A 12,114-nucleotide genomic window follows, 5' to 3' on the forward strand; every position below is an offset into this window, starting at 1 on the left:
ACAGCTGTGCGGCTTCACTCCACAAAAATAGCAGTCGATTCGAAACACCGCGCCACTCACCCCACGTCACTTCGGAACCCCCGAAAAGGGGTTTCCCTGTGAGTAGGGAGGGCACTCTTGGTGCGAGCCGAATCCCACGTTCCCAGGCTTCCTCCGCCTGGGATTTCTAGAGGGTCTCCGCCTTCGCCGCGGCGGCAAGACCCGATTTTGGTGGAGCGGGTTCCTCTGAGTCAGAGTAATTCCGCCATTGCCGATGGCGCTAACCCGGAAGTCCACTTCTGCTAATTGTCACATTGCCCTATAAAGGTGTAGATGGCAGAACTTTGTGTATGTCTATATGCACATAGATGGGATCCTCATAACAGAGTCCTGGTTGCGCTCAGGACCCAAGAGCTAACCCGACAGGGTTAAATGGGGGGGAGGAGCAGTAAGTCCTGGTCATTACCCTGGGATCATGCCAGGTGGCTTTAGCCAATAGCCAGGAGGTTGTGTGATCCCAGGTGCTTTAAAAACAGCAGTGTGATGCAAGTGAGGCACTTTCATTTGCACCACTGAACACCCGCCGACCCTCCTTGCTTTAGGTAGAGTCGCTTGGCCTTGCTTTGGTTTGGGTTGCCTGTTTTGGAACAGGGGCTGGATAGGATTTTTTTTCCATTTGGCAGATTGGCTTTAGCCATTTGATTTTTGCCTACCCCTTAGCAAATTGTCACAACTTGAAAGGCAGTGGTTAGGCATTGGCTCAGTTGGATTGTGGGGAGGGGAGGTGTGGCCATCACCTGCCCCTCCAGGAACTGGGTATTCCGTTAAAGGAATCTGGGGGTCCTCGATCTCGTCTAAAGTCCGATTGAGGGGCAAGGGCCATGCCATCACTACAGGAACCCCGGGGTCAGCTTAGGTTGGTTCTCATCGAGCTTGCTCCCTCATTTGGTTTACCCCATTGGACAATCACCCTGAGAGGTGGAGTCAGTTATAGTGGGGAGTCAATGCCTAAGCCAATACTGCTCACGTGATTGTATTTCAATAAGTCCAGTTACAGATAGGTAGCCGTGTTGGTCTGCCATGGTCAAAACAAAATAAAAAAATTCCTTCCAGTAGCACCTTAAAGACCAACTGAGTTAGTTCTAGGTATGAGCTTTCGTGTGCATGCACACTTCTTCAGATACACTGAAACAGAAGTCACCGGACCTTTCTATATAGTGAGAAGGTGGGGAGGGGTATTACTCAGAAGGGTGGTGGGAATGGGTGATTGGCAGATAGCTGCGATGAGCCTGTTGACGACTCTTAATGACTGCAATAGGTCTAACAGGAAAAAGCAAGGGGTGAGAAGGTGAAAAATGGCTTTGTCATGTATAATGAGATAAGAATCCAATGTCTTTGTTCAAACCAGGTCTCTCCATAGTTTTAAGTTTGGTGATAAGTTGCAATTCAGCAGCTTCTCTTTCCAGTCTATTTCTGAAATTCCTTTGTAATACCCATTCCCACCACCCTTCTGAAGAAGTGTGCATGCACACGAAAGCTCATACCTAGAACTAACTCAGTTGGTCTTTAAGGTGCTACTGGAAGGAATTTTTTTATTTTGTATTTCAATAAGGTTATGGCCAAAATTTGCCCCAAAAGGCCTTTGACACAATTATAATTTCTATATCACTACATCCAGATAATAAGCAGTGCTCTTTTTAGCCGTAACTAAGTGGAACTGTGGGTGGCGCTGTGGGTAAAAGCCTCAGCGCCTTGGGCTTGCCGATCGAAAGGTCGGCGGTTCGAATCCCCTCGGCGGGGTGCGCTCCCGCTGTTCGGTCCCAGCACCTGCCAACCTAGCAGTTCGAAAGCACCCCCGGGTGCAAGTAGATAAATAGGGACCGCTTACTGGCGGGAAGGGAAACGGCGTTTCCGTGTGCTGCGCTGGCTCGCCAGATGCAGCTTTGTCACGCTGGCCACGTGACCCGGAAGTGTCTCCGGACAGCTCTGGCCCCCGGGCTCTTGAGTGAGATGGGCGCACCAACCCCAGAGTCTGTCAAGACTGGCCCGTACGGGCAAGGGTACCTTTACCTTTACCTAACTGGAACTCAGTTTCATCACCTCTCAGGTGCATGCTGTTGCAATTGTAAAAGAACAAGGGAGGACTTTATGGTCAGTTTCTGCACCTCTTTTTCTAGAAAAATAGCACAGAAAATAGGGATTGAATCTGTTTTCTATACCATTTAGCAAGTCATCCCTCTTAACTCAAAGTCTGTTGAAGTGGCATTTCATTTTATTTAATTTTCTAAAACATACAAAGCATTAATCCTGCCAAATGGGCAATCCAAGGGGCTTTTAATGATACTGCTAAAACGAGGACAAAAATTAACAGAGTAAATGAATCCAAAATAGTAAAATTGTGAATACAGAGGAAAACAAGTACCAAGAAAAACACCAAGAGATAGAAAATGACACTTTCTGAGCTTTTTTGAAGTCTTCACATCCAGCTTTGAACTGGAACTTCTTGTTCCTCTCTGCAGTTTTCCTCCTCTTTGAAAAGTCTCTGGAGTATGACCTTCATGCTCTCCCTGGATCGAGCCCTCTTGTTTCTCCCAATCAGGAAATAAATCAGTGGGTTAATACTGCTATTCAGGCAGCTGCATAATAACCCAACAGATATTGCAAAATCAACATTATAGGCTATAAATGGAGTGAAAAAACAGATCAATACAATGCAAGTTAATGGGAAAGCTAAGAAGAGGAAGAAGAGGAGGGCAAGGAGGATGGCTGTTAAAGCTTTTCCCTTCTTCCTTTGTTGTGATCTAAAGTAAAGTTTTATAAACAGGACCAGAGTGGAAACAGTTATGAGTGGGAGGCAAAGTATAGCATTCATTAGAAGGTGGTAGAAAATGGTATTCAGTAGAATGTTAAAAATATAAAGAATGCTGAAGATTACAGTGAGCAGGAAAGAAATGATCCATATTGTGGCACACACAAGGGTGGAAAAGTGTGGTGGTCGGTGGCATCGATGCCAAAGTGGGAAAACAACAGAAAGACACCTGTCCATGCTAATGGCTGTCAACAGATATTGACCAGTGTTGTACATGAAGAAAAAAAGAATGGAAACCAACCATTCAATCAAATGCATGTAGGGAGGTAAAGATAAAAATGACATCAGAAGACGTATGATGGACAAAGTAAATAAGCATATGAGAGTCCCAAGGTCAGCCGCAGCCAGATGCAGGATGAAGATGGTGAAAGGATTCCTCTTCATGCAGAAACCAAGTAACCAGATGACAGTTCCATTCCCAATGATTCCAAAAATGCTAATAAGTAAAATGGAAATGGAGATAAGAATGTCTGCTATACTATATGTTGATAATTCATGATCAAAACCATCCTGGGGGGTTAGGAAGTCAGTTCCATTTTCTGCTCCAATATCTTCCAATGACGCATTCAAAGTGGACCAGGATCCCAGGCCATCATTGCTCATCTTGTTGTATCTGGACTTTTGGGCTTTTTCTTGTATAGTTCTAACAAGAGAAAATAAACAAATGTGGAGTCAGTTTTAGCTATAAAGTTCAACCATATGAAACTGAGACACACAAACAATATCAAAAGAGACATGCCATAGTGGGAATTCATGACTGATAAACACTTTAGGAATACAGTCATTGGAATGTTTGCCACAACTTATCAGTTTCAAAGGCTCAGGGGGGAAATGGAGTTTGCGGATGTGTTGTGGATCTTTTGCTCTGAATAAAAAAATTACATTCACAACAACTGTAAGCATATTGTTTGAGAACTCAAATTCTCCTCTTCTGCTCTCTGACTAAGCCTTAAGATCAGAAATTAACCTCTTGTGTCATGGATATTGGTTGGTTGGGTGTTGGAGAAGAGGAGTGTGAGAAGGAGTTGAACAGCTCTTGTGATTCTGGAATGAATTGGGAAGGCATGTGTAATTTTATTGTTATTAAAATGTGATTTTGAACAAAATGGATAAATAAAACGCAAGCTGAATTGGGATTGTTAAGAAATATGAAAATTAGGGGGGGAAACCCCACAATAGATTAGCCAGACAGCAAGATTTTTGCAAAGCGGAATGTATTAGACAGACCTTTAGTCCATCCTGCCGAGTACTTTCTGCTCTGACTGGATGTGGGAAGCAAAAATTCCTGTCGTCTTCACCAGCCATCCACCTGATATCCTTCTAACAGAACACTCCAGGGAGTTAGCTTGCCCCACCTATCAGCCAAAGGTGCACAGCATTGTCATTCAGCTACAGAGCCCCTCTTACCTTTGCTAATGAATGACACCAAAATTAGCAATTCTCATTGCTCTCAAAAACTTTGGATCAGCATCCCTCCGGCATGGTGAGTGGGAGCGCAAGTGGTGCTGAAATAAGCAGGTAATCGGAAGATTTTCAGAAATTGTTAAGATGCCTCATCTGGCTCTTAGCATGATGTCTAGGATCCTTCCTACGTGTCTTCAGTTCTGTGTAATCCATTTGCCAGCATCGTGTGATAAGATGATTGTATTCCACATTGGGTCTCAGGATAGCATTTGGCAAACTCAGGAGGAGACTCTTGCCTTCTAAAGTTCACTGCACCAAGCAAGCACTCTTGAGAAGAGAGAGTTTGCAAGTGGTAAGCAAGTCCAACTTCTCTTTGTCCCTATCTGGAGAAGCATCTTTATTGATTAGAGTGTCACCTGACCCATTAACAGAAAGACTAACCAGTGTATTCAGAGAGTAATCAGCTTGTGGTTGGTTCTTCTGGGGAAGAACGTAGGCTGGGGTGGAGAAATATATCTGAAGAACAAAAAAGAGAGCCCTGCTAGATCAGTTCAGTGGCCCTTGTAGTCAATTGTCCTGGTCTCACAATGACCAAACAGATGCTTCAAGGAAGACTACAACAGCTTCTGAACACAACAGTACTCTCCTCCCCTGTGATGTTCTGCTGGCAGGACTTGATCACCTTAATTTTCCAACCCCGTTGGGACAACTTTGACGTGTGTCGGAGGCCAATCTACTTTTTTGGATGGGGTGTGGGCACACTTCTGTCCGATCCCATATGCACCAGATCTTTACAGCCTCTATTTATTGATATCAAGTGCTCTTCATTTCATCTTGGCGACAAAGAAAAAAATAATTCTCAGTCTGAATAAGGCTGCAATCTAGCCAGATCAAGGGATTGTGTGTTGTGTGTGTGTGTGTGTGTGTGTGTGAGAGAGAGAGAGAGAGAGAGAGAGAGAGAGAGAGAGAGAGAGACCTACCGCATGCCGCCTTCCATCAAGATCTAAGTTTTTTCCAAACTCCCTCATTCAATATCCCATTCCACTGAGTTTTCTTTGGGTTGTTCTATGGTTTTTATGTCTTTTATGCTACAGGAGCCAAAACATGGGGAGTATCAACTCAATATTACTGCATATGAGATTGAAATATGTGGTATAGAAGACTCTGTGTGAGAATGGTATACTGGGCACATGCTCTTGAGAGTTAAATGCCAGGGCTTTGTTATCTACCACCAGATCTATCTTGCTTGAACTTCTGGGTGTTTCCTGTCAGAGGAGACAGTTACAAGAGCATCAAACCCAAAACATATATAAACGGGCCGCCACCAACTTCAACTTTGGAACAAAGCCCATAGCCTTAATGAGAATACGAAGAACGAAGGAGAGATCAAAGAAAGAGGACTGCACTTCAAAAATAATTGGATAGAGTATAATATGGAATAAGAAATGCCTCCTGTGTGTTCATAATATAAGGAACTGTTTAGAAAGATAGTGAGTCACAGAAACAGCGACTGATGGATTGAGAAGATAAGCATGGTTAAAAACAGAGTTATGAAAATGGAAAATAGTGAAGAATGCAGAGACTTTAATGCAGAAAATATCTGTAGATATCTGGAGCATGGGGAGTCCCCTTTTGAATTTTTTAAATAATTGGAATATATAATTGGTGGTATTGCTATTATTGTAATATGGAATGATTTGCTTTGATTTGTCATTATTTGGAAGACTTTTAGGACAGTATATAAATTCAAAAAATAATATTAATATATAATTCTGCAGTTAAAAATAATGAAAAGAGGGTTTACCTCTATGTCTCCCCAGAGATATACAACCTGTGGATATTAACAAATAAATTTATAATAATAAGATACTGAGTTCAGAGTAGAACAAGTTCCTGTCATGGTCCAGTTTACAGGTGGTCGAAGTCATAGTAGAGAAAATAAATAAATGCTCAATCTGAATAAGGCTGCAATCTAGCCAAAACGAGAAATGGTATTTCTCTCTCTCTCTCTCTCTCTCTCTCTCTCTCTCTCTCTCTCTCTCTCTCTCTGTCTCTCTCTCTCTCTCTGTGTGTGTGTGTGTGTGTGTGTGTGTGAGAGAGAGAGAGAGAGAGAGAGAGAGAGAGAGAGAGAAAGAGACCTACATCATGCCCTCTACCACCTGGTTCTTAGTTTTTTTTCTTTTCTATTCAGTCATTCCATATCCAATTCCACTGAATTTTCTTTGGGTTATTCTGGGGTTTTTATGCCCCTCTCAGCACTACACAAAACATGCCTCTTATGCAATGGTGGTATAGTTTTGGGTACAGGAGCCCAAACATGGGAAGTATCAGCTTGATATTACTGCACATGAGACTTAAATATGTAATATGGAAGACTCTGTATGAGAATAGTATACAGTGGATGCTTGGGTTGTGAATGTGATCCGTGCAGGATGCCCTTTCACAACCCGCAGCATTCGCAACCTGCAGCAGTGTGTCTGTGCATGCGTGGATTGCGATTTGGCGCTTCTGCGCATGCGCAAAGCACAATTTAGCGCTTCTGCGCTCACGCAACCACCGAAACCCAGAAGTAACCCGTTCCAGTACTTCCGGGTTTTGGCACATGAGTAACCCAAAAAAACCACAACCTGAAGCATCTGTAACCTGAGGTATGACTGTACTGGGCACATGTTCATGACCGTTAAATGCCAGGGCATTGTTATCTTCCACCAGAGCTATCTTGCTTGAACTTCTGCAGAAGATAGTTGGGTGTTTCCTGTGAGAGGAGACACTTAGAAAAGCATCAAAACCAAAACTGATTTTATGGGGAAAGGAAATATATATCCATTTATGCAATAATGATATGCAAAAGCATTCCAAAATATCATGGGGGTGATTGAAGATCTGCACCTCAGACCAAATTCAGTTCTCAATCCTTGGGCTCTATCCTTCTTCAGGTGTCCAAAATCAAGTTAATTCCTCTCTTTTGAAGCATCATATTTATATTTATTAATCGCATACACACACACACACACACAGACAGAGAGAGAGCGCCACTAAGAGAGAGACAGACAGACAGAAAGACAGACACAGAGAAACAGACACAGAGACAGAGACTCCAGGAGCTAGGATTGAAGACAGTAATTTCTCCCTGCTACTCATCAGGTGCTTTGTGCCATTCTGATGATGAGTGTTACTTGCTCAGGCTGATTTTTGGCTAGCCTTTTATGTGAGCAGCTTGCTGCCTCTCAATTGCATTAGAGTCTTTGCACACTGTGGTGGGTCACTTAAGTTGTGCCAGTGAAAAGCAAATCAGCTTAAGAGGAGCCCTGTCATCTTCTCCCATGTCCAGGGGTGACTCTTTGCTCTGCAGTGCAGAGTGGACTGCATGGTTTCACCTGACTGCTTTTTTCTCATGCTTCCTCCCTATCTTTCCTAATAGGATGGTGTGTCAAGGTGAGTCTTTATCCATGGTGATTTTGGTTCTTCACCATGCGATGTTGGTTTCTGCTCTCTTCACTGTGCAGCGAAGTGCTTGTCACGAGACAGGTGTTTACATTCCACAGTCTGTGCTGTTGGGTTTTCCCACGGGAAAGGAGACTGGATGTGACGTACACTGGTTTCCTGTTTTTCACTGTTCTTTGCAGTTCAGTGTGTGTTTTGTTCTCTCCGTGCTTTAGAGGAGAGAGGATGCTTTCTCTGCTCCGGCAGAGGCAAGATGTTTTTCTGTAACCTACCAGCTTTGAAATGTAAATAAAGCAATATAGAGTATGTGCACGTACTCCTCATCATTCCGCTGTGCACGGGACACTGCAATCTCAACAATATTTGGTCCTGGGCCCAGAAAAACGCGATCAATCTGACGGATGGACTCCGGAGGTCGGGTCGGAATTCCGGCAAGGGAACAGAGAGACGGACCGGTCTTATCTGCTCTGCGCGTCAAGATGATTGATGAGGTATGTGCTACTGCTCCGGGCAGCCTGCCAGCTTCTAATTAATGGCTTTATGGCTGGACTTTGAACTTTTAAGGCCGTTTGCCGGGCATAGGCAAGGGTCAAAGGATCAAGTTCCTATGCTGGGAAAATCGAAAGTAATTTTTAAAAGTGCTTTTGGACTAAAGCAGCTGCAGAAAATAGTGACGCAGCATGATTTAAGGCAGCAGAGACAAAGCACTTTTGAACTTGCCTTTGGAATGAGGTTTTGAAGCAGCAGTAAAGCAGCATGGTTTAAAGCAGCAGAGATGACGCAGAAGGCTAATGCCAGAGTCATGATGGCTAGCTGCAGAAGGCTGGCTGAAGCAAGTGGGGAATCTGTTACCACTGATCAGCCAAATGCTCAACTCACAGTAGCCTGTGATACTGCCATGATTCAGAATGAAGCAGATCGCCAGGGTGATAGCTGCATGGGCAAGGGGGAGACTTCACAGACGTCATCCCATAGTGCAGTGGAACCACCAGATGGCGCCAAAGCTTTGAAGGCAGTGAAATGCTACTCGTGTGGACGTCTAGGCCATATGAAGAGGGAATGCAAATATCCCAGGGCCAAGACAGAGCAGCGCAGCGGAAGCTCATCGCGTGGAAGAGGCCAGAGCAAAGGCAAAGGTCCAGTGTCCAGGACAACGCAGCACAAGGCAATGGTCTCACGCTTCACTCCAAAGGTTGCAGAGGTCCAGAAGACGTCTAGATCTTTCTTCGTGGTTGATTCAGCAGCGACCCACGACATGTGCAACGATAAGCGACTGTTCGTGTCTTTTACACCGCAGGAAGGTGCGATTCACCAGGCGGATGACCACATAATCCCCAGTAAAGGCTACGGAACTGTTCTTCACAGTTTGGACTTATCGATACAGAATGTACTTTATGTGCCGGATGCCAAACATAATCTGCTCAGCGTTGGACAGCTGAATGAAAGGAAAATTGACGTTTCCTTTAAGAACAAAAGGTGCATCATCACAAAGAAAAATGATTATGTACTGTATGCTGAATATGTTGATCGTTTATATGTTTTGTATTATGATGATGTTGTGCAGGATGACACTTGTTGCATTGCAGGTACTAACAAAAGTTTGCATGCAGAATGTATTCATGATTTTCATCGAAAATTTGGTCATTTGCATTTTGAGGCAGTATCTAAAATGCCTGCCTTGGTTGAAGGTATGACTATTAAACCCTGCAGGTACCACATGAAGTGCAAGGCATGCGCAGCAAACAAGGTGAAAATGGCTGCAAAAGGTAAGGTGTCTAGTAGGCAAGCTACAGAACCATACCAAATTGTTCATGCTGATTTGGTTGGACCACTAGCGCCCTCTTTGGGTGGAAATAGGTACTTCATGGTTCTCATTGATGCATTTTCCAGATATATTTATGTGTACAATCTCAAGCAAAAATCAGAGGCATTTCCAAGGTTCAAGGAATTCTGTGCTTGGTTGGAAAATGTGCATGGTAAGAAGGTAAAGACTCTTTTCAGTGATCGCGGGGGAGAATTCACTTCTCAGCAGTTTGAAGCTTTTCTGACTGAGAAAGGAATTCAACACGATTTGTCTAGTCCTCGCTCGCCATGGATGAATGGTCTTGCGGAGCGAGCAAATCAGACATTGCTTCAAGGGTTAAAAACCTTGCTGCATGATGCAAATCTTCCAGAGAGTTATTGGGCCGAAGCTCTCTCATGTTTCACTTACAGTTATAATCACAGGTTATCTTCAGCGATTGGTTGTACCCCCTATGAGAAGATGTTTGGCAAGAAGCCATACATCAAACACATGAAAATTTTTGGTTCTGACATGTGGGTTCACTCACCACAAAACTCCAAGTTAGACAAGCGTGGATTGCATGGTATCTTTCTAGGTTATCAGAAAGGGTCTTACAGAATAATGATGACTGACTCAAAGGCAATTAAGCTCACAAGAAGTGTTGAGTACAATGCCAAGTGGGGGGAGAATGTGGGAATTTTCCAATGTTATCCTGATGACAGTGATGAGACTGAGGATAGTCAAAAGCAGCCACAGCAACCCACACCCACTGATGAAGGTTCTGATTCTGAGTCTGAAACTGAATCGGGTGATTCAGAGGATTTCAAGAGTGCGAAAGCCTCTATGCGACCCTCTGAAAGCTCTGATCAAGAATTGGAGGAACCATTGTTCACAATAGGCCACTTTTCTCCTAAGAAGGAAGAGGAGAGTGTTGAAGACCTACGGCTAATTCGCAGGTCACAAAGAGCCACAAAAGGCAGACCTCCAAAGAGATTTGCTGATGAATTTGCTAAGATAGCAGTAACAGCTGTTAAAAGCTCCAAGAAGGTATTTGAACCTTCAAGTTTCCAAGAAATCCAGGATTTGGATTCAAAGGAAGCTGAGCCATGGTTAAATGCCATGAAGGCTGAGCTTGATTCCTTGGAAAGGAACAAAACATGGGACCTAGTTCCAGTAGTTCCAGGAATGAAACTGCTTGGAAGCAAATGGGTCTTCAAAGCGAAGACTGATCAAAATGGCAAGATAGTCAGACACAAAGCCAGATTGGTAGCCAGAGGTTTTGCACAGGTACCAGGTGAAGACTATCACAAGACCTACTCACCCACAGTGAAGTATGAGAGCATTAGGCTTATGCTCAAGCTAGCTGCAGAGGAGAACCTACACATTAGTCACCATGATGTGAATACAGCTTTTCTGTATGGATCTCTAGATGAATCTCTTTATATGCTTCCACCTGATGGCGTACAGGTAAAACAGGGATTTGTTTGTGCTCTGAAGAAGTCCCTTTATGGTCTCAAACAAAGTGCACGGTGTTGGCACACAAAACTCACTGAAGTATTGTTTTCTCTAGGTTTTAAGCAAGAGAAAGCTGATCCATGTGTATTTGTCAAAGAGGAGGGGCAAAAGAAACTGTATTGTTTGTTTTATGTTTATGATCTTTTATTCTTTTGGAAGGATGTCACAATGTACAATAACGCCCTAGCTCAACTGAAAGAGCACTTTGACATGAAAGATCTTGGTGAGGTAAACAACTACCTATCTCTGGAAATAGAGAGAGATCAAGATGGTAACATTCTAGTACACCAGTCACCGAAAATTGCTGATGTGTTAAGCAAACTGAACCTGATGGATGCTAACCCTGTAGACACACTGATGACAACAGGTTATCAGGTAGATGACACTGAAGAAGCATTTTCTGACACTACACTGTACAGAAGTGTGCTAGGCAAGCTAAACTTCATTGCCAGATGTTCAAGACCAGACATTGCTGTTAGCTGTAATTTGCTAAGCAGACAAGTCAACAATCCTACTGTTAAGGATTGGAAAGCTCTGAAACGCATAGCGCGGTATTTGAAAGGCACTATGCATTACAGACTGAGATTTAACAATCAGAAGTCTGGTGGTCTTGAAATATTTGCAGATGCAAGTTTTGGAAGTGACACTACAGACAGGAAAAGTACGTCTGGAGTTTGCTATATGTACAATCAGGGTCTATTTGATTGGTCATGCAAGAAGCAAACAACAGTTAGCTTAAGTACTTGTGAAGCTGAACTGAATGCACTGTCTTATTCACTTAAAGATTGTGAATGGTTGTTACAATTGTGCAAAGACATGAAAATTCCTGTCAAATGTCCAATCCAGGTTTACCAGGACAACAAAGCATGTTTGGCTTTGCTGAATTCTGAAGGTTGTAAGCAAAGCACGAAGCACTTGCAATTGAAGTTGCAACATGCTAGGGAACGTATTCAGAAGGGACTCGTAACGGTGTCCTATATGCCAGGTAATGAAATTCCTGCTGATGTATTGTCCAAGATTGTATCAAGGGATCAACACTGTACCTATGTGCAGAAGTTGGGTTTGTACTGATATTGTACGAACACGCTGCCCAGCGATGTTCACAGAAAGGGGGAGGATG

General features: G+C 43.5%; 2 protein-coding genes across 4 annotated transcripts in view; both read right to left on the minus strand.

Annotated features, from left to right (window-relative positions):
* LOC309348837 (proto-oncogene Mas-like) overlaps window positions 1-5,079 on the minus strand; it is a 32,499-nt gene extending 27,420 nt beyond the window's left edge. Inside the window, exon 1 of the mRNA XM_081874616.1 lies at window positions 4,441-5,079. The gene's annotated coding sequence lies outside the window, so the exon portion shown is untranslated. The remainder of the gene's footprint in view (window positions 1-4,440) is intronic.
* The window catches only part of LOC309348823 (proto-oncogene Mas-like), a 36,619-nt gene continuing 26,734 nt past the window's right edge, over window positions 2,230-12,114 (minus strand). The window contains exons 1-2 of one of the 3 annotated variants that reach the window (XM_081874593.1): window positions 4,256-4,447; window positions 2,230-3,491 (exon numbers count right to left, since the gene is read on the minus strand). In XM_081874593.1, the coding sequence (XP_081730719.1) occupies window positions 2,456-3,451 (996 nt within the window). In that variant the 5' untranslated portion in view covers window positions 3,452-3,491; window positions 4,256-4,447 and the 3' untranslated portion in view covers window positions 2,230-2,455. Of the gene's footprint in view, window positions 3,492-4,255; window positions 4,448-12,114 lie in introns of those variants that run through there. The other 2 variants (XM_081874591.1, XM_081874592.1) reach the window with 2 other exon arrangements.

Source organism: Podarcis erhardii (genome assembly GCF_964252035.2).
Source record: "Podarcis erhardii genome assembly, chromosome: 8".
In the NCBI taxonomy this organism is placed as follows: domain Eukaryota; kingdom Metazoa; phylum Chordata; class Lepidosauria; order Squamata; family Lacertidae; genus Podarcis; species Podarcis erhardii.